The sequence below is a fragment of the Eurosta solidaginis genome, chromosome 2 (genome assembly GCF_040869045.1).
Source record: "Eurosta solidaginis isolate ZX-2024a chromosome 2, ASM4086904v1, whole genome shotgun sequence".
Lineage (NCBI taxonomy): Eukaryota > Metazoa > Arthropoda > Insecta > Diptera > Tephritidae > Eurosta > Eurosta solidaginis.
The window spans coordinates 37,616,366-37,642,430 of NC_090320.1; the positions used below are offsets into that span (position 1 = coordinate 37,616,366).

At 41.3% G+C, this 26,065-nt stretch overlaps 1 protein-coding gene across 3 annotated transcripts in view; it reads left to right on the top strand.

Moving 5' to 3' along the window:
- The window catches only part of LOC137239567 (zinc finger protein weckle-like), a 185,253-nt gene that overhangs the window by 138,006 nt on the left and 21,182 nt on the right, over positions 1-26,065 (top strand). For 2 of the 3 annotated variants that reach the window (XM_067765000.1, XM_067764999.1), the window contains exon 2: positions 23,674-25,608. In XM_067765000.1, the coding sequence (XP_067621101.1) occupies positions 23,785-25,608 (1,824 nt within the window). In that variant the 5' untranslated portion in view covers positions 23,674-23,784. Of the gene's footprint in view, positions 1-23,673; positions 25,609-26,065 lie in introns of those variants that run through there. The other variant, XM_067765002.1, reaches the window with a different exon arrangement.

The following is a 26,065-nucleotide window of genomic DNA, read 5'->3' on the forward strand; positions in this document are numbered from 1 at the left end:
GTTCCCGTAACAAACCACCACTAGCCCTACCACCACGGGAACGATTTATTTAAACCTTCTAGGCCATACCGCCCTCCCCACCCCCTAGTTCCATGGGGAAATTGGGTCGCCAGAGCCTCGCCTGCAAAGCATGTGTATGATTCATATTTGTAACAGGATTCCCCTCGCGTAGGTGAGGTTGACAATTGGGTTGCGGGAGCCTTGAAGCTATAAAGCTTTGTATTGCGCTAATCCACTCATTGAATCCCACGGCAGTATGCTCGTAATGAGTTTTGAATTCGAAATTAGAAATATTGGTAATATTCTAGTTGAGGGGTCGACTGCTAATACGCTACCAAAAATAATAATAATAAAATTTTTCTTTTCCGCCATCGAATTATTGTTCTCGAGATTAATACGCGTCTTTCGACACCTCTCTCGATATTTTTTCATATTCACATTATAATGGCTTTCTATAAAGTGATTTAATAGGTCATATTCTTTTTATTTTTATTTTTTTAGGGGTTTCAGTTACTCCCGCACCGTGGCTAGGGAGGTCGATTATAAATCTAATTATTTGGCCCATTCAATGAATTAAAGCGCCATCACCAATTACGAGAATTTTCTCTATTTTATTTCAATATGTGGCGTGTTGCCATGAGTTTTTTATTCCGTTATGTTCACTGTTCCGTTAGTTCACTTTCAATTTTGTATTTTATTTCAATATGTGGCGTGTTGCCATCAGTTTTTTGTTCCGTTATTTTGACTTATGACTTATGATTGTTCAAATACGAGAATTTTCTCTATTTTATTTCAATATGTGGCGTGTTGCCATGCTTCTTTATTTCGTTATATTCACTGTTCCGTTAGTTCACTTTCAATTTTGTATTTTATTTCAAGATGTGGCGTGTTATGCTACTAACGGAAATATGCTGTTGTTGTTGTATTAACGATAAAGACACTCCTCGAAGACTTTTGGGGGGAGTGTTATCGATGTTGATGATCCTTTACCGGATATAGATTCGGTACGTTCCCGTAACAAACCACCACTAGCCCTACCACCACGGGAACGATTTATTTAAACCTTCTAGGCCATACCGCCCTCCCCACCCCCTAGTTCCATGGGGAACTTGGGTCGCCAGAGCCTCGCCTGCAAAGCATGTGTATGATTCATATTTGTAACAGGATTCTCCTCGCGTAGGTGAGGTTGACAATTGGGTTGCGGGAGCTTTGAAGCTATAAAGCTTTGTATTGCGCTAATCAACTCATTGAATCCCACGGCAGTATGCTCGTAATGAGTTTTGAATTCGAAATTAGAAATATTGGTAATAGTCTAGTTAAGGTGTCGACTGCTAATACGCTACCAAAAATAATAATAATAAAATTTTTCTTTTCCGCCATCGGATTATTGTTCTCGATATTAATACGCGTCTTTCGACACCTCTCTCGATATTTTTGGTAGCGTATTAGCAGTCGACCCCTCAACTAGGCCATTATCGAAATATTCTACAAAGTTTTTGTGATTGTAGCAGCATACATGTGACAGGAAAAAATTAAAATTTTGCTACATTCGATTATTGAATACAAAAAAAAAAAAAAAAAAAAAAAAACACATCTAAACAGCAATATATCGGTTTTGATACCAATTTTTCAATTACACCTTCTATAAAATTATTTTCTCATCATATCGTCGCTAGCTAGCCAGAAGTATGAATGTGCAATTTTTCCGATTTTGTGTTAGAGGCCTCTTTGGATTACCCTTCAGATTCTCTAGGTTCTACTTAAATCTAGAACTTCCTACGTACATGGAAACCCCAATAATTTGCAATGCCATTTTCACGAATGTATAATTCAATCACACAAAGTTGAGCACGCTTCCCAAGGCAGTCGGTTCTTACCGGAGCGACTCGGGATTTTTCCCGACCAAGGACTGTCATTTCAGTGTAACCCCATTTAATTTGTTGCGTCCCTCCCACAAATTGTCATCCTCCCAGCAGCTCCTTGCAGCAGGACTGCTCCATATTCTCTTGCTCCGGGAAGGTATCGAATCCAATCCGGGTCCGTCTCCTGACCCCGGTCCTGAGAAATGGGATTTTTCCCGACCAAGGACTGTCATTTCAGTGTAACCCCATTTAATTTGTTGCGTCCCTCCCACAATTGTAATTTTAAATTATATTTCCTACATGTGGAGAATACATCCCGTAAATTTTTAATCATATGTTTTTCAGAGCATCCCAACACCACTAAATCATCCATGTACAAGAATGCTTGTGATGGTTTTAGACCTGCGAACGCCAATGACATCATCCTCTGGAATGAGTTTGGCGCTACTTTGAGGCCATAAGGTAATCTCTTGAACCGATAAGTACCGTTGTCTGCTGTAAAGGATGTTATATCTCTTGATTCTGGGTTGAGTTCTATTTGGTGAAATCCTGACATTAAATCTAGGCATGAGAAATATTTTGCTCTTCCCAATTGATCCAGAATATCATCTATTCTAGGAAAAGGGAATTTATCAGCCGTTAATTTTTTATTTATTTGTCTGAAATCGACCACTAATCTCCACCTTTTTTCTTCTTTGCCCGGAAGAGATTTTTTAGGTACTAATAGAATAGGGCTGTTGTACTCTGAGGTTGATGGTTCAATAATATCATCTTGAATTAGTTTATTTACTTGTTTATTTATTTCATTCTTATGTGCTTGGGGTAGTCTATAATTTTTAATGTACACAGGAGTGTTATCCTTCAGATGCAACTTTTGTTTGTAGAAGTTGTTGGTCGTAATTGGTTCTGTTTCTAATGAGAATATATCAATGAATTCTGAGCATAATGTGTTGAGTGATTTACTAGCGAATGGTGGGAAATTTTTATTTAATCTTTCTAACTTTTCTTTACTATTATCTTTACATTGAGGTGTATTTTCAATTATTACATAATCCTCTAAACTTTCTGTTTTGATGTCATAATCTTGAATGATTGCATGTTTATCTGTTGTATTTATGATTCTGATTAAAGCTTGATTTGAGTTTACTATAGTGTTGGCTACTAAAATGCCCTTAGTCAATTATTGATGAGGCACTAATAGTTCCTTATTGTGACTATTGATATGAACCTGTCTAACTACTTCAGCTCTAGCGGGTATTGTAATGCTATTAATTTTTGGTTTATTTGTCATTTGTATAACTATATCTTCTGGGTAGTCATATGGTCTTAATATTAGGATGTCCCCAATCTTATTATAATCTAATATGCAATTATATTTTCCCATCACATGGGATTGGGAAATTGTCTTCTACTATGTGAAACTTATGTCGTATTAAAAGACTATCATCTGTTAGATCTTCTTTTACTGTTCCAAGTGTGCTTGTTATGCCTGGGCCTATACCTTTTAAATCTGTGATTTGTGAGTTATTTATTGTGACATTACTGTCAATTTGACCCTTCTTTATTATTGAGATATCCGCGCTTCCCAAGGCAGTCGGTTCTATGTACCGGAGCGACTCGGGATTTTTCCCGACCAAGGACTGTCATTTCAGTGTGACCCCATTTAATTTGTTTCGTCCCTCCCACAAATTGTCATCCTCCCAGCAGCTCCTTGCAGCAGGACTGCTACATATTCTCTTACTCCGGGAAGGTATCGAACCCAATCCGGGTCCGTCTCCTCACCCCGGTCCTGAGAAATGGTTTTGCTGCATTTGCCAGAAAAGAATCTTTTTAGGACGGTCATACTCTGTTCAGTGTGTCTCGTGCAAGGGATGGTTGCATCGGACAGGTTGTTCTGGGCTTGATCCCAAAACCCGACGTCCACGTAACTTTTATAAATCTTTTCTGGCTCCTTGCTGCTCACGCCCAAGGGCGTCCCGTAGTCTACGCCTAAGCGTATCCCCACTACCTTTCAGCAGCTTCGCTGCTCAGCAAGCCACAACAAGTACCCGCTGCTGCTCGCGCCCCACGGCGCCAGCAACTCAAACAGCTGATACCACTCATAACTACTACCTTCGTAGTAGAGCTGGTAGCAATGCTGAGCATCAGCCCCTGCCCCCGTCTTTTTCTCCTCCCCTCTTTTCTGGCAGCAATCGTGCAGGTCAGGGAAACAGACTCTTAGTCCCTGCCTCCGTTTGCACCGTCTGACAGCACAGAATATATAGGTTTGCGACATCCGCTCAATGCAGCTCCTGCCTTGGGTGGTGCCACTTTCCTAGATGTTCTGGTCTCCGCGACGGCAACCCCTCGACGGGTTTCATCGCGCCATGTTGCCAGGTCGCAAACCCAAATCATCCGGGTACCCCAATGCTTGCCCAAGGGCGCCCAGTCCCAAGGCCACAACAGCAATTGCGTCCTGGCCTTCCACAACCTAGGCGTAGTCACCCCTCACTTACCCCTAGAGTGGCGGCGTCACCCCTCATGCACTTCAGAATTCTGCAGTTCAACTGTAATGGACTAACTGGGAAGATTACGGAGATAGTCGATTTCATGAAGCGGCACAACATCCGCATTGCTGCGATTCAAGAGACTAAACTCACAGCAAGATCTGCATTGCAGACCTGCTCTGGTTATACTGTCCACAGGAAAGACCGCGAGTGCGGAAATGGAGGCGGCCTCGCGTTTATTATACACCACTCTGTGCAATATCATATATTTGATCCTGGCATCGACCGCAGGGACAATGTCTTAGAACGTCAAGGCCTATCTGTCCGGTCAGGCGATGCAAATCTAGAAATCATCAACATCTACATCCCTCCTGTCACCTGTTGCCCCAGTGGATACCGCCCGAATATCGAGGCCTTACTCACTGGCAACAATCGCATTTTCTTAGGCGATTTCAATGCCCATCACGACCTATGGCATTCAAACTTGCGGGCGGACAGTAGGGGTGAGATGTTGGCGGATCAAATAGACGAAACGACGTTCTGCACAATTAACGGAGACGCCCCCACACGTATGGTAGGAAGCTGTCATAGCTCGCCAGATATCTCAATCGTGAGCGCAGAACTCGTAAACTGCGTCAACTGGCAGCCGATGGTAACATTGGCATCCGACCACCTGCCCATACTTATTTCGTTCGAGCGTACCGCCGACTTCATCGTCACCGAAAAACGCACTTTCATAAACTTCAAAAAAGGAAAGTGGGAAGAATATAAATCTGCAACAGACAGCAGCTTTGCTGCCCTCCCTATCCCGACTGCTGCCCGCCAAAGGGAGCGTGCCTTCCGTAAGGTCATTGAATCCGCCTCGGCACATTTCATTCCCGCCGGGAGAATTCCCGAAATCCGGCCCCACTTCCCGGCGGAGGCCGCGAGCTTAGCGAGGGAACGCGACCTTATAAGACAGCTTGATCCAGGCGACCCCCAAATAAGGGATATAAACCAACGCATCAGATTGCTTGTGGACGAACACAAGCGGGCGAAATGGGAAGAACACCTAAGAGGTTGTAACCTCTCTACCGGTGTAGGTAAACTTTGGTCCACCGTAAAGTCCCTATCGAATCCGACTAAGCACAAAGACAAAGTTTCCATCGCCTTTGGCGATAAGGTGCTGTCGGATGCGAAAAAATGCGCGAGCGCTTTCTGCCGACAATATATAATGCATCCTACGGTCGACAAAGATAGACGGAGAGCCAATAGACGTGCACATAAACACAAACTCAGCGCGTCACCAATTACCATCACCGCTAGAGAGGTTGAGGACGCCATTGGTCGCGCTAAACCATCCAAAGCAGTGGGCCCACACGGCATAGCCATGCCGATGCTTAAAAACCTAGGGAAAGAGGGTTTCAATTATTTAGCGCATGTCTTCAACCTGTCTCTTTCCACCTTTGTCATACCCGAGAAATGGAAAATGGCCAAGGTGGTCCCGCTACTAAAGCCTGGGAAACCAGCTAACGTAGGTGAGTCATATCGTCCGATATCTCTCCTATCGCCAGTGGCAAAGACGCTTGAAGCCATTTTGCTCCCTCATTTCCAAGCACATTTGCAGCTAGCCCCTCATCAGCATGGCTTCAGAAAACTCCATAGTAGTACCTCCGCGCTAAATGTCATTAGCACCCAGATAAATTGCGGTTTGAATCAATATCCCCACCATAGAACAGTACTCGTAGCGTTAGACCTATCAAAAGCTTTTGATACGGTCAACCATGGCTCGTTACTGCAAGACCTGAAAGGGTCCACCCTTCCCCCATGTCTTAAAAGGTGGACCGCAAATTATCTGGGTGGTCGGCAGGCATCGGTGCAATTCAGAAACGAAACATCAATACAAAGGAGAATTAAACAAGGGGTGCCACAGGGTGGTGTCCTATCCCCGCTTTTGTTTAATTTCTACATATCTAAGCTACCTTCACCACCGGAAGGAGTCACAATCGTTTCCTACGCTGATGACTGCACAATAATGGCCACAGGCCCAGGCCCAGGCCCAGAGATCGATGAGCTATGCAATAAAATAAACGGCTGTCTCCCTGATCTCTCCAGTTTTTTCGCCTCGCGAAACCTGGCATTGTCACCGACTAAATCTTCCGCGACCTTATTTACAACATGGACGCCCCAAATGTCGACCATATTGAACATCCACGTCGATGGCACTACGCTACCGACTGTCCTACACCCCAAAATCTTGGGTGTGACGTTTGATCAGGATCTACATTTTGGTGCGCACGCAACCGCAATTGTTCCAAGAATTCAGAGCCGTAATAAAATCCTCAAATCCCTTGCTGGCAGTACCTGGGGAAAAGATAAAGAAACGCTCTTGACCACATACAAAGCAATTAGCCAGCCGATTACGTGCTACGCGTCACCCATATGGTCGCCAAGCCTAAAAACCACCCACTGGAAGAAACTACAGGCCTGCCAAAATACTGCTCTCAGAATCGCCACGGGCTGTCTTCTTATGTCCCCAGAACACCATCTGCATAATGAGGCGAGAATACTCCCCATCAGGGAGAGAAATGAGATGCTGACCAAACAGTTTCTGTTGAATACCCAGAAACCTGGGCATCCCAACAGCCATCTGATTGACGAACCAGCACCGCCTAGGGGCCTAAGGAGTCATCTCCGTAAGCATTTTGAGGAAATACGGCACCTGAGAACCCAGCCGTATGAAGCGGAAAAACACAAGCAGGTCCTTGGTGAACTCCATAGACAGGCGTCGGACCTTTATGTCGGGAATTGCCCGGTGAATCCAGTACTTGAAGAAAAATATCCAGAACTCGCAGAAGAGGAACGCATACTCCCCAGGGAAACGCGTGTCACTCTTGCTCAACTTCGTTCTGGATACTGTAACAGGTTAAACTCTTACCTATCCAGAATCAACCCCGACATACAAAATGTATGCCCTGCTTGCAATGTGTCCCCACATGACACCAACCATCTCTTTAATTGTAATGTGGAACCAACGCCTCTAACACCCCTTTCCTTATGGTCCACCCCTGTTGAAACGGCAAGTTTCCTTGGACTCCCGTTAGAGGATATTGATGACAATTTGTGATCGGTCGCGGCTATTAGGTGGGGCGAGCATTGCTACAACAACAACAACAACATTGAGATATCCGCTCCTGTATCTATCAGGAACGTCGAAGTTGACTTATTTAGGGTAGTATTGGAAGATATGTAGCTGTTTAGATGCAAGTTGAATGTGCATACTTTATTACCGTTAGAATTTACTGTTGGGATGGAGTTGGCTGGTTTTCCTGTTGGTTTATATTACGGAGGTTCCTTGTGTTTCCCTGATTGGATGATCTTGACTGACCTCCAAAATTACGTCTTTGGATATTATTATTTTGTCTATTATTATTGTTGTTGCTATATCTGTTAGTGTTACCGTAATATCTTCGGTTTTGGTTACTTCTATAATTATTATTTTGGTAGCTTCTTCGGAAGTTACCTCGGTAATTACCTTGCGAGCGCGTCAAGCGTAACACTGTATTTGGGTTACCCGTGACTTCAGTACAGCTATTCGTGAATTTTGAAATAGCCTCGTTCATAGATATGTACGTTCCTGCCTGCATTATTAGTTTTACTCTTTCGTTAGCCGAGTTTTTACACATGGCTTTTACAGCTGATTGTGTGGCATATTTGGTTGCCACATCAGGTGCAAGTCCGTCTGATATGTAAGCACCTTCTAACGATTTTGTTAATTTTTCTATTTCTGCAGTGTACTGGTTAGCTGTTTTATTGCGCTGTTGAATGTTTAGGAGTTTTGCTGTCAAAACTTCTACATTGAGTTTTCGGTGCTCAAAAGGTTTCTAGCTGTTCCCTTGAGCTTTGTTTTTATCATGGAGACTGCTATGGTCTCGTGAGTATCCTTAATTTGTTCTAGGATATCCAGTGCATCTAAGAAGCTATGTAAGTTCTCATGTTTACCATCAAACTCAGGCAGGATTGACGAAGCCGTTTTTAAGAATTCTACTGTGGTGGTTTGAGCCATTTTGTCTTTTCTTGTTTGGTAGTTTGGCGTCTCTGTTAAACTTTCTTTTTGTTCCTGTTTTTCTTCTTCTTTTTGTTCTACTTTTGATTCTTCTTCTAAATCAGATGCTGCCTCCAGAAGGAATGTGTTATAGCCTATTTCTATTTCTTTCTTAAAACTCGTTGGTACTATGAAGTCAATATCATATCTTGCCAGTGAGGACACCAATTTGTCTCTAATGCCGGAAAAAAATTTGATATGCTTGGTCTTTTCGATTGCTGTCGAGTTTACCATTTAACTGTTGAATTATTTTTCCTATTTTGTTAAACGATTCAACTATTATTTTAAGATGCTTTACTACTGTTTCTGCCTTAATTTTTGTATTTTTATTAATACATTTGTAAGATTTTTCTCCTATCGTTTTTTCTTCTATGAGTAGTTTAACGATATCTTCCCATTTGCCCATTGGGGATGGCAGTTAAAATTTTGTTAAGCCTTATCTAAACCGTCTGCGCGGCTAGCATATCGCTTTTTTAGGAATTTATTATGGGTTGAGTAGAGTTTCAGAAACAAACTTATGCAACTGACTACGCAAATTATTAGAAGCATGATTTTGATAGTATCTAGTGCTTCAGTATGGTCTACTACTTGGATTGAGTTTACAACGTTTCCCGGGGCTTTTCTATTTTCGATTCTTGGCCTCCCATCGTAAAAAAATAATATGAAGACAAAAAATTTTTTTGTGGTTTTTTTTTCTTTTTTTTAATTTTTCCAATATTTTAATCTGTTCTTCCCATAAATTTTACTTCCCATCTATATATCTCTTCAGCTGCTGTTGCGAGTGGGTTCCTAACATTCCATATTGTTGGTTCCCCAGGCATCTCAATAAGTTTCCAATGACTTTTCAACCAAATCAGAGTTTTTTCCTCATCTGTAATTTTAATTTCTTTTGTAAGGTCCTCAAGTGGGCCTTTTACATAAGTTTTAATCTTTCTTGGTCTGTCCATAATTTAAAATTAATAGTTTTACAAAATTATACTTTTATTTATTTTTTTTTTTCAACACCCTAATATTTACATTGTTGGATTCGGTTTTTTATGTTTGTAACTATTGTTTCTTAGTTCCTTAATTTCTTTTTTTAGTTGAATTTTCTCTGCCTGATTAGTGCTTAAGTTTATTTTTTCATAGATCTTGGCTATTGATTTTCGTATGCCAAATTGCTCTCCTCCTCTTTTTCTTTTTAATTTGACCGGCTGTGGAACTTTAGGTTCCTCAATTTTTTGAATTTTGTTCCTCTTTCTATACTCTTCAATTGTTATTGGCTTAGGGCCTTGGTTTATTTTCTCGGGTGTTTTCTTTTCACCTTCTAGGAAATTTAAATTTTGTCTAGCTAGTTTATAAAAAATTTGGTCAAACTGACTTTGATTTTGTATGTCCTCTTCTGGGAACATAATTCAATAAGCAGTAAAAAAAATTTTTTTTACAGCAAAAATATAATTTTTGCTTGTCAATAGGCAGCCGCTAAGTTGCCCGAATATTTTTTTTTTTTTTTAATAATGGTTAAAGAAATGACTTCATACTTAAGCTAGTGTATTTATTATACTTATCATTATCATGCTCCTCTTTATCACCATTGAAAATGTGGTACGCTTCACGATATCAGTGTCATTCTTGCTCTGGGGCTCTAATATCGTTCCAATTTTAATGTATTTTCCGTTGAAGTAATTGCCACAATATGCTAATCTTCGTGTATTTTCCGTTGAAGTAATTGCCACAATATGCTAATCTTCGTGTATTTTCCGTTGACGTAATTGCCACAATATGCCAATCTTCGTGTATTTTCCGTTGACGTAATTGCCACAATATGCTAATCTTCGTGTATTTTCTGTTGACGTAATTGCCACAATATGCTAATCTTCGTGTATTTTCCGTTGAAGTAATTGCCTCAATTTTTATTATTGGTGCCCGACTTTAACACCTTCTCTTTTTTTTCTTTTTACAAGGCTTAGGCTGTAATCAGCCAGAAAAATCCTGCCGGCTATGACATTAGGCTGAAAAAGCCAGTAGCATCATAGGCAGGATCGCCATGTAGAAAGGTCCCTAACGCAATTAAAACAAAGAAGACTTCGCTGCTTGAATTATGAATGTCGAATTGTCTTTATTCAAATAATTCAGCCTATTTATATTAGATTATTCTAAACATATTCTTACATATCTATTTACATTTAAGCTTACATACTTACATACATAACTACCTTAAACATACATACTTACATACCTACATACTAGGTTAGGTTAGGTTGGGTGGTAGCTTCCCTGATAGAGGAAGCTCACTTGGACAACATGACGGTCCGTTGTGATACCACATATAATAAACTAAACTAACGGTGACGTAGATATAACTACTTAGAGAATCGTTGGGTAGCAACGATAAAGTTCCGAATGATCCCGATCTCAACCTTGGATAGCTCCTCGGGAGATCCAAGTGAGTCACGACCGAAATACTTTCGCCTAGTTCTGGCAAAAGCTGGGCAGTCAAGCATAAAGTGATTTGGTGATTCCACCTCATCATCCTCCATACAGCTGCAGCAGGATGGAGTTTCCAATATATTGAGACGTACCGCATGGATACCCATGGGACAGTGCCCTGTCAAAACCCCAATGACCATTGATAGGTGAGCCTTAGTGAACCCAATTATTTCAGCAGACCTCCTGCCATCCACTTTCGGCCAGAAAGATCTTGATATCCTACAAGACGTAGTGTCCGCCCAACGTTTGCTGAGCTGACTCGAGGCCCAGCTATGGAAGAGCAATCCACAGGTGGCTAGCGGAATCCCGAAATCCCTACAGCCATCTTCATCCGGTTCAGTTGTACCGATTCGGGCTAAGAGATCCGCTTGACAGTTACCCGGAATATCACTATGGCCCGTGACCCAGATAATCTTAATTGTAAAATAATTCGATGCAATCGCAAGTGTGGTCAGGCACTCCCAGACCACCCTCGATCGCACTGTAGTTGAGCTCAAGGCCTTTATAGCCGCTTGGCTATCAGAGTAGATGTTAAATTCCCTAACCGTAGTAGCGCTGGATAGCATTTCATCCACCGCATCCTTAATCGCAGCAACTTCCGCTTGGAATACACTGCAGTGATCAGCCAACTTAAACTTGCGGCTTACATTTAGCTCTTGACAAAAGACCCCCCCGCCAACCTTTCCGTCCAACTTCGACCCATCCGTGAACAAGTTAACCGGTCCCATGCCCCAGATAATTCCTCTTCTCCACTCCTCCCTCGGGGGAATGACTGGGGTGAAGGTTGTATAGGGAGCGGCCACCGGCATGCAATAGTCCGTCCTGTCCGGGATAAAGTCGAAACTAGTAAGAAGGCTAGAGTGTCCGAAATCAGAAAGCATATAACCCATATCACGAAGCCTGACCAACGACCGGGCCGCGGCTGCCTTTCCCGCAATATCTACTGGATGTATATTCAGCATGACATTCAGTGCCAAGGTAGGTGTTGTTCTCATAGCGCCACTGATACCGATAAGCGCCGTCCGTTGCACTGACACTAGCATTTTGGAGGTGCTCGCCGTGTCCAGTGCTTTCCACCAGACCAGCACCCCATACTACTCGGCACAAAATATGTACCTACATATATGAGCTGCAAATTTATGGGAAATGCTAACCTTGCAAGTTGCAGGAATGCAAATTGCTGTGATTCAAATCCGTTTGGTTGTGTGTTGTACACGTGTGTTTATTAATGGCTGTGTCAGCATTAATTCTCAAATGCATTTTTATGTGTTGATGAACATTTAGACTATTTTTGTAGCAGGTTAGAATATTAGACTGATTTAAATATTTTGGATTAAATTGAATTGTTGGCTGCTTACACTACAGCTCGATTTGTTGCGAAAGGTTGCGCTCAAAAGTTTGGCATAGATTACCAAGAAACATTTTCCCCCGTCGTTCGTTACACAATTCGTTTTTTAATTGCGTTAGCTGCAAAAAGAGGAATGAAAATCGATCAAATGGACGCTGTATCCGCATTTCTTCAAGGAGTTTTAGCAGAAGAAATATATATCGAGCAACCAGAAGGTTTTAGCGATGGTACTAATTACAGCTTTAAATCCTTCGGATTGATTCAGTCGAAACTTGACCCATGTGTATTTTTTAATACAGAACTAAATCTCATGTTAGCAATATATTTGGACGATATATTAATATTTTGGAGTGATCCGACGGTGCTAGTCAAATTGAACTCATCACTTAGTACATGTTTTAAGATGAAAGACATGGGATCAGCTACGTATTGTTTAAGTATTCGAAGAAATCAAACAAAAGATTTTATAGAATTAGATCAGTCGAATTATATCAATGAAATACTCGAGCGTTTTCATATGGATAACTGTAAGCCGATATCTACGCCAAGTGATCCGAATGTTAAGCTATCTAAAAATCTTGGATCAAACACAGACTCACTCAAAGATCTTAATCGCATTCCATACCAAGAAGCAGTTGTTTGCTATATTTAGCACAAGGCACTTGGCCCGATATCGCATTTGCAGTCAACGACGTGAGCCGATTCAACGCGAACTACAATTCATCTCACTGGTCGGCAGTGGAACGTATATTTCGATACCTAAAAGGGAGCATACATTTAAAACTACGATATATCAAACAAATCGACGATGGCATCTCAGGCTTTTGTGATGCAGACTATGCATCAGATGTTGATAACCGATGATCATGCAGTGGTTACGTGTTCAAGTGGTCCAACGCGGCAATTACCTGGAACAGCAAGCGTCAACCAACAGTGGCGTTATCGACAACTGAGGCAGAGTATTTGACAATGTCAGCTGCAGTGAGGGAAGCTATGGGGTTGAAACAATTTGTTAATGAAATCGAACCCATGACTCAGAAGGATATTCCCTTAAATTGCGACAACCAAAGCTCAATTGAATTAGCTGAATCCGACAATTTTAGGAATCGGACGAAGCACATTGACGTTAGGCATCATCATATCAGAGACATGATTCATGAAGGTGTAATTAAAATAAACTACATTCCGTCCGAAGAAATGGCAGCTGATAACTTAACCAAAGCAGTACCAAAGGACAAACACTCTTTATGCGTCAAACTTTGCGGATTATGCTGAACTTACAAATTTCATATAAAATATACCCACTCAGCATTTAGGTGATTAAATTTTGAATTTCCCTACATATCAATACAATTTGATTACTCTTTCTGACTAAATAATGAGTTATCATACAATTGAACAAAAGAAATAATCAAATATGAATACTTTTGATGATGAAAAACTAAAAAGCATTTTTCGATCACTTTTTGGAATAATTTTTGAAGTCCTTTAATGACTAAATTTTAATATTTCACTAAAACTAACAAAAAGATTAATCAAATATGTTTACCTTTGATATTCAAAAACTGAATATAGTTTTTCAATCACATTTTGGAATTATATTTGAATCAAATGTGTTTACTTTAGGTGATCAAAAATTTATAATCATTTTTCATTCAACTTTCTGAATCTTTTATGAATATATTTGTTCACTGAATAATGAATTTTATACTTGTTGAAATTTTACTTTTCTTGAAAAATTTAATTTTTTCACATACACATATTTTTTCACTCATGAACCTAAGAAAAAATATATAAAAATTTTATTATTTATGCAAAAGATATTCTTCAAGACAAAAATAATGTAATGCTGCTCGTGAACGAAGATTTCCCCAACCATTTCTCCCCTTCAGCTTCCCAGAAAATACATAATGATTGGACAATACATAGGTTGTGAGCTATTTGAACCCCAGGTAAGTGAAACTATCTTGACGTACCTGGATACGGCTTCAACATCCCGTATCGTATCCGTATTTTAAGATGCAGACGATAATGCTGATGTTGGATGTTGTAGTCGCAGATGTATATCGGTCAAGTTTGTTTGCGAGTTAGCTGTGGTTCGAATAGCTCACTTTCGCATGCTTTCTCCCCCTTATGAAATAAGATTATTATGTAGTATCATATTTTGAATGAGATATGAAGAATAAATGCATTATAATGGCATTCAAAAATGATTCAAAAATCTCAACCAAAACGATTGAAATATGTTCACGAATATGATTAGAAATGACTGTGAAAAGCAGTCAAATATTACTTGAAAACTATTAAAGCTCAATTTTACAATGATATCAAATATGAATAAAAAGCGTTTCGAAATAGGAATCATAAATGATTATTCAAGAATAATCACATTCATGGTACATTTTTCTCCCGACGTTACGTTAATTTTCGAACAGAAAATTCTTTTAAATTTGAACGTTTTTAATCATCTTGGGGTATGATATTTAAATATTTTTTGATCAAAAATTTCAAAAAATGCTGGCTTGGTATTCATTAAAGATATTCTATTGTAAATTGAAATATTTATTGCATACATAATGTGAATTTTTGGATTTAATACTTTGATGAATAATCTTTCATAAATTGAATTAGTATATTAATTTAATACATTTGTCATTTCACTAAGTGAGGGTGTTGAAGTTAGTTTAGTTTACGCAACACTGTCACTTGTCTATATCTGCTAGAGATAGGTTTGCACAACACTGTCACATGCTCATCTCTATCTTGTAATGTCATTGAAATAAATTTTGTACTCTTCCCTTAATACATCAAATCGCCCAAGAATACACACGTGTTTTATTCAATATCTCCCAACATTGTTCGTTGCCTTATCAGATCGTGTATTTCTCTCAACTCTTCTTCCAAATCACCAGTGGATTTCTTGACATTTCTCTCCGCATCGGCATCTATCCCAAACTTCAAATCAGCTGGCAGTCTAAGGTCATTGCCAAAAATTAATTTTGCAGGGGTTTGGCTCGTTGTCTCATGCACTGCTGATCGGTATGCCATCAAGAATAATGGTATGCGGGTATCCCACTCTTTATGGAACTTGTCCACTACTTTCCTTAAGTGCTCCTCCAATGTTCTATTGAATCGTTCCACTGTACCATCGGACTGAGGATGCAATGCAGTTGTCCGTGTTTTTTGAATGCCCAATGATTTACACATTTCCTGGAACACAGCTGATTCGAAACTCCTGCCTTGGTCAGAATGTAACACCATTGGTACACCATACCTTGCAACCCAATTGTTTATAAACACTTCTGCTACTGTTTCCGCTTCTTGATTTGGGATTGGGTATACCTCTGGCAATTTGCTGAAATAATCCATAACTACCAGTACATATTTGTTTCCGCAGTTGCTAGTAGGAAGTGGACCTGCGACATCCATAGCGATCAGTTCAAATGGCGCACCTGAGTTATATTGCTTCATCTGGCCATGACTTCGGGTTTTGGGCCCTTTCGCTCTGCTGCAAACCTCGCAGTTCGCAATCTACTCAGTGACCGACTGACGACAACCAACCCAATAGGTTCTCTGTTTAATATTCTCGAGCGTCTTCGTGATTCCAAGATGACCTCCGCTTGGGCCATTATGCAGCTCGGTGAGCACGAAAGGAATCCTCTTTCTGGGAACAACTATCTGTTTCTTCTTGCATTGACCATCCTCACCCTCCCATACTCTATGCAAGCAACCGGATATCAATTCTAAACTGTTGCACTATGCCCAATATGACTTCGCAATGGGACTTTCTGCTCACTTCTCTCTATTTGGTCTTTCGTTTCGTTCTAGCCCTTGCATAACATATGACAGATCTGTATCTTCTAGCTGACACTTCCTTAGTTGTTCCTTGTCCCATTCATCCGCACACGTTATAGTCATTAGCCGGACATCTATAATGTCTTCTTTAGCCTCGGCCTTTGAACAGTGCTTGCATTCCAAACTACATGGTCTTCGTGACATTGCATCGGCATTCCCATGGGTACTAGGGTACTACCTTTCCGATGCTCAATGGAAAAGTCATAGCATTTTAGCCGCTCGATCCACCGTGCCAATTGTCCTTCTGGATTACGGAACTGCAGAAGCCATTTCAACGCTGCGTGATCTGTCCTGACGCGGAATCGCTGGCCGTAGAGGTATTTGTGAAAATGTTTAATGCACTCTACCAATGCCAACAGCTCTCTCCGTGTAACGCAGTAGCTCCTTTCTGGTTTTCCAATTGAACGGCTGTAATATGCAACTACCTTCTCCTGTCCATCGACCAGTTGTGACAAAACGCCTCCTATAGCATATCCACTCGCATCTGTATCTAGAATAAACGTTGCTCCTGGAATCGGATATGCCAACATTGGGGCAGTGCACAAACGCTCTTTCAATGTTTGGAAATCTACTTCTTGCTCCTTCCATTCAAAAGCTTTATGTTTTCTTGTTAGCTCGTGGAGTCTATGGGCTACGCTGGCAAAATTTGGTACAAATCGCCGGTAATATGTGCACAGCCCAAGGAAACTTCTCAATTCATGCAGATTCTGTGGTCTTGGCCAATCCTTCACTGCTTCTATCTTTTCATTCGCGGTGCAGATGCCCTCCGTCGTTACTTTATGACCCAAGTAACTAACTTGCTTCTTGAACAGAGAACACTTTTTGGGACTAAGTTTCAGACCAGCACCAGCTATTCTCTGGAAAACCTCCTCCAAGTTCTTCAGATGTTCTTCGAAGTTCCTTCCCAATACGATGATGTCGTCTAGGTACACTAAGCATGTTTTCCAATGTAGTCCTTTCAGTACCTGATCCTGGTCAAATATGTTCGCGTACTTTAGGAGCAGTTGTTTTGCCTTACTCTGATAGTCTTCCTCTAGCCCCTCCGTCCATGCCATGATGTCATTTGAAAGATCAATATTGCTAGTTGAAACGTCTTCCTGGAGCTGTTCACAATTGATTACTACTTCAGCCTCTTGGCATCTTCCCAAAATAGCTCCTCTGGTCAGTTTGAGTGGTGACTTGAACTCATTGAGTACTCTTACCGGGATACGTCCATCTTGTTTTGTTATAGCCAGTACGTTCAGTGTTGATTTGTTTGCTGCTTCGACAACCCACAAACTGTTTGTCCCACAATCTCCATCAACCTTTGCCCAGATGACTGCTTCTGATTTTGGTGGTATTTGCTGACTCTCTTCCACCAGCACGCGTTTACTGCTGTAGCCTCTCTTAGCCAAAATTAAGTGGCACATCCATGTACTCATATCGCATCGTCTTGCTTTGCATGTCGATCTTGATGCCTTGGTCGATTGAGAAGTCCACTCCAATTATGATTTCATCAACAATCTCTGCCACTATAAAATTGTGTACTGCCGTGACGTTCCCAATTGCGACTTCTCCTAGAACCGTAGTGTCTTGTTGTTGTTGTTGTTGTAGCAATGCTCGCCCCACCTAATAGCCGCGACCGATCACAAATTGTCATCAATATCCTCTAACGGGAGTCCAAGGAAACTTGCCGTTTCAACAGGGGTGGACCATAAGGAAAGGGGTGTTAGAGGCGTTGGTTCCACATTACAATTAAAGAGATGGTTGGTGTCATGTGGGGACACATTGCAAGCAGGGCATACATTTTGTATGTCGGGGTTGATTCTGGATAGGTAAGAGTTTAACCTGTTACAGTATCCAGAACGAAGTTGAGCAAGAGTGACACGCGTTTCCCTGGGGAGTATGCGTTCCTCTTCTGCGAGTTCTGGATATTTTTCTTCAAGTACTGAATTCACCGGGCAATTCCCGACATAAAGGTCCGACGCCTGTCTATGGAGTTCACCAAGGACCTGCTTGTGTTTTTCCGCTTCATACGGCTGGGTTCTCAGGTGCCGTATTTCCTCAAAATGCTTACGGAGATGACTCCTTAGGCCCCTAGGCGGTGATGGTTCGTCAATCAGATATCTGTTGGGATGCCCAGGTTTCTGGGTATTCAACAGAAACTGTTTGGTCAGCATCTCATTTCTCTCCCTGATGGGGAGTATTCTCGCCTTACTATGCAGATGGTGTTCTGGGGGCATAAGAAGACAGCCCGTGGCGATTCTGAGAGCAGTATTTTGGCAGGCCTGTAGTTTCTTCCAGTGGGTGGTTTTTAGGCTTGGCGACCATATGGGTGACGCGTAGCACGTAACCGGCTGGCTAATTGCTTTGTATGTGGTCAAGAGCGTTTCTTTATCTTTTCCCCAGGTACTGCCAGCAAGGGATTTGGGATTTTATTACGGCTCTGAATTCTTGGAACAATTGCGGTTGCATGCGCACCAAAATGTAGATCCTGATCAAACGTCACACCCATGATTTTGGGGTGTAGGACAGTCGGTAGCGTAGTGCCATCGACGTGGATGTTCAATATGGTCGACATTTGGGGCGTCCATGTTGTGTAAATAAGGTCGCGGAAGATTTAGTCGGTGACAATGCCAGGTTTCGCGAGGCGAAAAAACTGGAGAGATCAGGGAGATAGCCGTTTATTTTATTGCATAGCTCATCGATCTTTGGGCCTGGGCCTGTGGCCATTATTGTGCAGTCATCGGCGTAGGAAACGATTGTGACTCCTTCCGGTGGTGAAGGTAGCTTAGATATGTAGAAATTAAACAAAAGCGGGGATAGGACACCACCCTGTGGCACCCCTTGTTTAATTCTCCTTTGTTTTGATGTTTCGTTTCTGAATTTCACCGATGCCTGCCGACCACCCAGATAATTTGCGGTCCACCTTTTAAGACATGGGGGAAGGGTGGACCCTTCCAGGTCTTGCAGTAACGAGCCATGGTTGACCGTATCAAAAGCTTTTGATAGGTTTAGCGCTACGAGTACTGTTCTATGGTGGGGATATTGATTTAAACCGCAATTTATCTGGGTGCTAGTGACATTTAGCGCGGAGGTGGTGCTATGGAGTTTTCTGAAGTCATGCTGATGAGGGGCTAGCTGCAAATGTGCTTGGAAATAAGGGAGCAAAATGGCTTCAAGCGTCTTTGCCACTGGCGATAGGAGAGATATCGGACGATATGACTCACCTACGTTAGCTGGTTTCCCAGGCTTTAGTATTGGGACCACCTTGGCCATTTTCCATTTCTCGGGTATGACAAAGGTGGAAAGAGACAGGTTGAAGACATGCGCTAAATATTTGAAACCCTCTTTCCCTAGGTTTTTAAGCATCGGCATGGCTATGCCGTCTGGGCCCACTGCTTTGGATGGTTTAGCGCGACCAATGGCGTCCTCAACCTCTCTAGCGGTGATGGTAATTGGTGACGCGCTGAGTTTGTGTTTATGTGCGTGTCTATTGGCTCTCCGTCTATCTTTGTCGACCGTAGGATGCATTATATATTGTCGGCAGAAAGCGCTCGCGCATTTTTTCGCATCCGACAGCACCTTATCGCCAAAGGCGATGGAAACTTTGTCTTTGTGCTTAGTCGGATTTGATAGGGACTTTACGGTGGACCAAAGTTTACCTACACCGGTAGAGAGGTTACAACCTCTTAGGTGGTCTTCCCATTTCGCCCGCTTGTGTTCGTCCACAAGCAATCTGATGCGTTGGTTTATATCCCTTATTTGGGGGTCGCCTGGATCAAGCTGTCTTATAAGGTCGCGTTCCCTCGCTAAGCTCGCGGCCTCCGCCGGGAAGTGGGGCCGGATTTCGGGAATTCTCCCGGCGGGAATGAAATGTGCCGAGGCGGATTCAATGACCTTACGGAAGGCACGCTCCCCTTGGCGGGCATCAGTCGGGATAGGGAGGGCAGCAAAGCTGCTGTCTGTTGCAGATTTATATTCTTCCCACTTTCCTTTTTTGAAGTTTATGAAAGTGCGTTTTTCGGTGACGATGAAGTTGGCGGTACGCTCGAACGAAATAAGTATGGGCAGGTGGTCGGATGCCAATGTTACCATCGGCTGCCAGTTGACGCAGTTTACGAGTTCTGCGCTCACGATTGAGATATCTGGCGAGCTATGACAGCTTCCTACCATACGTGTGGGGGCGTCTCCGTTTATTGTGCAGAACGTCGTTTCGTCTATTTGATCCGCCAACATCTCACCCCTACTGTCCGCCCGCAAGTTTGAATGCCATAGGTCGTGATGGGCATTGAAATCGCCTAAGATAATGCGATTGTTGCCAGTGAGTAAGGCCTCGATATTAGGGCGGTATCCACTGGGGCAAGAGGTGACAGGAGGGATGTAGATGTTGATGATTTCTAGATTTGCATCGCCTGACCGGACAGATAGGCCTTGACGTTCTAAGACATTGTCACTGCGGTCGATGCCAGGATCAAATATATGATATTGCACAGAGTGGTGTATAATAAACGCGAGGCCGCCTCCATTTCCGCTCTCGCGGTCTTTCCTGTGGACATTATAACCAGAGCAGGTCTGCAATGCAGATCTTGCTGTGAGTTTAGTCTCTTGAATCGCAGCAATGCGGATGTTGTGCCGCTTCATGAAATCGACTATCTCCGTAACCGTAGTGTCTTCTCCAGTGGCTGTACGCAATCTTGCTCCATGCAATGGTGTTATTTTCTCGTTGACTAAATCCGCTCGAATGATGGAATGAGATGCACCCGTATCTACAGTCAGTAACCGTTCCTTTCCATCCACATGCCCTCCGACAATAAGATTATTTGATCTTCTTCCAATTTTCGAGATAGAGATTATGGGGCATTCAATTGCGGGAGCCAGCTGTCGCCCCTTGCGGCTTACTCGCTTTAGTTTAACGATTGGGTGGACTTGGAGATTTGCTCATCTCCTTCAGCTCTGCGTTTACGGCCACCCACATTGTTGGAACTATTAGGGTTGGTACTGCAATAACGTGCAATGTGCCCTGGCTTACCACACTTAAAGCATTTGACTGCATCATTATTCTTCTATTGCGTTCCCTTTAAAGCTTCCAAAATTGCGTATACCCTCTCTGGTCTTTCTACTTCCACACGATGAGCTTTGTATGCTGGTTTACTCAATAGGGACGCCGTTTCCTGAGTCAATGCATGCATGTGATACCGTTTCTGCAAATGTTGGCTTTGGGTTTGCGTATGTAGCTCGCTTTATTTCGACGTCCCGTATGCCGTTTATAAAGCTCTAAATCTTTACCCTTTCAGTGTATTCCACGGGTGCGTCCGCATTTGCCAAATGAGCCAACCTTTCAAAATCCGAAGCAAATTTCTGCAATGTCTCATTTGCTTTTTGGTAACGGTTTTGCAACTCAATTTGGTATATCTGTTTTCTATGCTCGCTTCCATAACGTCTCTCGACAGCGGCCATCAATGCTTCATAGTTGTTCCGCTCGCCTTCGGGAATAGTCTGTAGGATTTCGGCTGCTGGCCCCTTCAATGCTACGAATAGAGCTGCAACCTTATCTTCAGCATTCTAGTTGTTCACTGCTGCGGTCTTCTCAAACTGTAGCTTAATGACCTGGAAAGGAACAGAACCGTCAAAGAATCGTGTTTTTACCTTTGTGTTACTCGCTGAAACTGCTGGACGATTTAGTTGCAACTCCTGTATACGATCTTTCAAAGCATCCATCTCGGCCTCCATTTTATCTTGTCGTTCACTAAAAGCCTCCAGCTGCGATGAGACTTTTGTTTCCTGTACCTCCAGCTTCGTTGAGATACGCTCTTCCTGTGCTTCGAGTTGTAATGTTATGCGTGCCTCTTGCTCTTTTAATTGATCTGCAATTTGTGACGCCATGTGTGTTTTCTGTTCATCCAATTGTGTTTCAATCTTCGCTGTTATAAGTTTCTCCTGCGATTCCAGCTGAGATGACATTTGCGACGACATTTCGGATATACGTGTCTCCTGGGCTTCTATCTTGGATGTTATACGGTTCTCCTGGGATTCCAGATGGGATACCATATAGGTCTTCTGTTCTTTCAGTTGTGATGCCATTTGCGACGAGATTGATGTTACTGTTGATGCAGATATTGTCTGCAAAGTGAAACATCTTCTCTTCAATTTTTGTTGTCTCCTCGCCATCAAGAGGAAATACATACTCTTCCACGTTAATTCCCTCTAGTTCCATTGCCTTTCGTAGTCGTGCCTGAAATTCGAGTTTATTGACGGTTGTATTCAATCCACGGCTCTCCAACTCCTTCTTCAGCTGCTGGATCTTCAATTCACTCCACTTTGCCATGTCCAAGTTGTATTCGAAGTCTTCGGAATTTATTCAACAATTTCTCTTCTGACACCAATTGTAACGAATTTACTGAAATTCCGCTTATTCCAAATTCTCTGCTAACGTCGAAACGCTAAACTGTTGAATAAATAACTCCAATATTGAATAATGCAAAAATGGCCTTTATTAAAGTACTTCACAATAACACTTATACTTTGCAACCAATAGCTTGCTTAAACCAAACTGATTGTCCTGCCTCAATTGTTGCTGCTTTTATAGTGTTTTGTTTCCTCGTTGACATATTTCTAGGCGGTTCTATTCTAGAATTTGCTAGTTAGTTAGCAGCTATAAAATTACCAACTATAACTACGTTTATAGCTTCTCATATGCGCGTGCATGTATGAGTGTTACTTGCGCTTCTCAGATAAGATATATGCATGTGTTTGTGCGTTTTCTCTCCGCTGCGTGTACGTATATATGTGTTGACATAATGATTGATTCGTTTCTTCTGTTCTTTCAGTTGTGACTGCCTGCTTTAATGTTGTTGTGGCTTCATTTACTTAGCATCAGACTAGTGATGTGAGTATCACTTAGTGTCACTAATATTCGTCACAATATTATAGTGAAGTGTGAAAAATAAAAATCTATATATATAGAAAGAAAGGCTAAAATGTGTGTTAGTTGGTCGCCGGTGTTTGAAGAGATGCGTCGGTCGATTTTGTTCAAACTAACAAGTTCCGTAAACCTCACGCAGTGGTTACTACATAGGTTTGGTTGCGATCGACGTACAGGGTGTCGAGATATAGGCCGAACCGTGGACCCGAGTACCCCTAGAATGTGTTTATAGAATATGGATAACAAATGAAAGCTCTTGATGAGTGCTTTAGTAGAGGGTAATTTTCATACCCCTGGGTGACTAGGGTCTCGAGATATAGGCCCAAACGTGGGCCAGTGAATGCCTAGACAATGTTTATACAATATCGATATCAAAGGAAAGCTGTTGATGACTGCTTCAGTACAGAGTAATATATTATCCAGAGGCGGACTGGGACTGGGATTAGGACTAGGACTGATACTGAGACTCGGAGTGGGACTGGGACTGGGACTGAATAAAATACATACCACCCTCTGGGACAGGCAATAAAGTCAGCTTAGAGATGGTAATATTCGTCACAATATATAAGTACATTTTTTTTACACTAGAAACTAATATTTAGTATTAAATACGAAAAATAATAATGTGGATAATAATGTTCTTTTTCTTCAAAAATGAAAAATAGTTTTTTATGCAGAAAAAGGGAAAACACGGAGCGAAGTTTAAAGTAAAAATTAAAACAACGGTTATGGCGCAAAGGTAGGAACCACTAACACAAAAAGTACAAAACGATCAAATGAAAATAAATTTAAAAGATTTCGTTGAGTGTTTATCCTCAGCTTGTAAACAACACTGTCGGGGACAACCTTGTACCCCAAGCAGCAATATGAAAGCATATAACATAGACATTTCAAATGAACAAAATACTGAAACTGAAATAAAGGTAGAATACTCTGCTGAGTTTATAACACCAGACTGCAAAGAATTTGTTACAAATTTATTCGAAGACCCTCTCCAAAAACCTGCACATTTTAGTCAAAATAACTATTTTGTAAGAACTTGCGAACGAGATATAACGGCGGTTTCAAATACTGAAGAACATATTTTGAAAGCACTAAACATCGAAACTGAAATAAAGGTGGAAGACTCTGTTGAGTTTATAACGCCAGATTGTAACCAATACTTTCCCAATGTCTCAAACAATTATTTCGTAAAGACTTGCGCAGAGGATTTATCGCCGTTGCTAAACGCTAACCTTGCAGGGAATACAGTAAAAGTTGAAGAGTATATAACGCCAAACACAATTACAGATTATAACCAGACCACGAACGTGTTAGTCGAGCCTCTGAGGAGAGCTGCAGTAGAAAACTGTAAGCAAAACGCTGGCACAACAAACGAACCTACCGCTAGGTACGACTATACGTATGCGACCAGTTACTGTTACCCGTTAAACCAACTGCAACAACGTAATCTAAACAGTAATATTACCACAGTGGATTCTTATCCAGTTTTGTATACTGATTTTGAAGCAAATGCGGACAATAATAATATTATTAAAACCACAACGGTGAAATGCTTGCCATTGCAACCCAGACAGCCGCAACTACGAAAGTCTACTATAATCCAGAAAAATTTACAAGTATATGCAACCAATAACTGTTCCTCAGGCAGCACCTCGCAAAAGCCACAGCAAATTTGTCGCATAAACGATGACATGTTAAAGATTTCTACAAAAAATGTATCACCTGTGTTAAATATCAATGCTAAAAAAAACATTGATGACTCCATAATTGCAGACGCATCAATAACTTGTAATAAAAACAATGATGTAAAATCGAAAACAGATGATTTATCATCAACTACCGAGAATGGTATTGCTAAAACCCAAATGGCACACGAAAATGGCAATGACACGCAAGTATTTTATGATTTTGAATGTATGTCAACCGAATGCGCCAGCACTCTCGCAAAAAATTATAATAACGCATATAATGCTGATGATGAAAATCAGAGCCAAGAAATCATGCGTAAGAAAACAGTTGATCATATAAATTTGTCATTAACAAATAAAGATGCCAATACAACAAATATCTGCAAAAATAGTAAATGTTATGAGACAGAAAGGCAAAGAAACGTAACCGCCAAATCAACAGCAACTACCACGAAATCAAAGTTAAGTTTGAAAAAAACAAAATCGCAAAAACAAGTTTTAACAAGTTTCAGTAAAAATGACAAAGTGTATATTATTTATACTTGTAATAAATGTTCATTGCGCTTTCAACACAAATCACTTTTTAGAATTCATATGGAAAGTAAACACTCATGTCATGATTTGCCAGCGTATACCTGTGCTAAATGCTGGCAATTATTTGAGGACGAGCATTCCTTGCTAGCTCATATAACTCAAGATCATCCACTGCTACGTTTGGAATTTCCTTGTTTGTTATGTGAACGCAAATGTACCAGCGAACTTGATTTGGCCAAACATAAGGCAGAAGATCATTTTGAGAAACGTAAATACGATTGTAAAGATTGCGGAAAACGTTTTATAAGTAGGCAATTTCTAAATGCGCATTTAACTGTACATTCGCCTCTTTCCGCTCCGAAAGCTTTAAAAAAGGTGAGATTAGATTTTATGCTTTTATAACCTGTATGTACAACTTTATCAAACACATCCGAGCCCGCGTCTGAGAACTGCACCTTTTCCAGTTTAAGTTCAGAAAATTACAATTCAAAATCAGAAATTCCAATTTAAATTCAGAAATTTACAATTCAAATTCTGAAAATTACAATTCAAGTTCAGAAAATTACAATTTAAATTCAGAAAATTGCAATTCAAGTTCAGAATTTTCAATTCAAGTTCAGAAAATTTGTCGGGTATTTTTTTTTTTCATCCAATAGAAATATATATAGATATGTAAGATGGTATATATGTGTTAAGGAAGCATTGGACATCTTAACTCGTTTAAATCAATTTTGCGATATAGCGAAGATAAAAACTCTCGCTCATAAGAAGCAATTGCAATGCCATCCAGCTATATTCTTAGCGTCACAACCAGAGTATGACAGCAGTCATG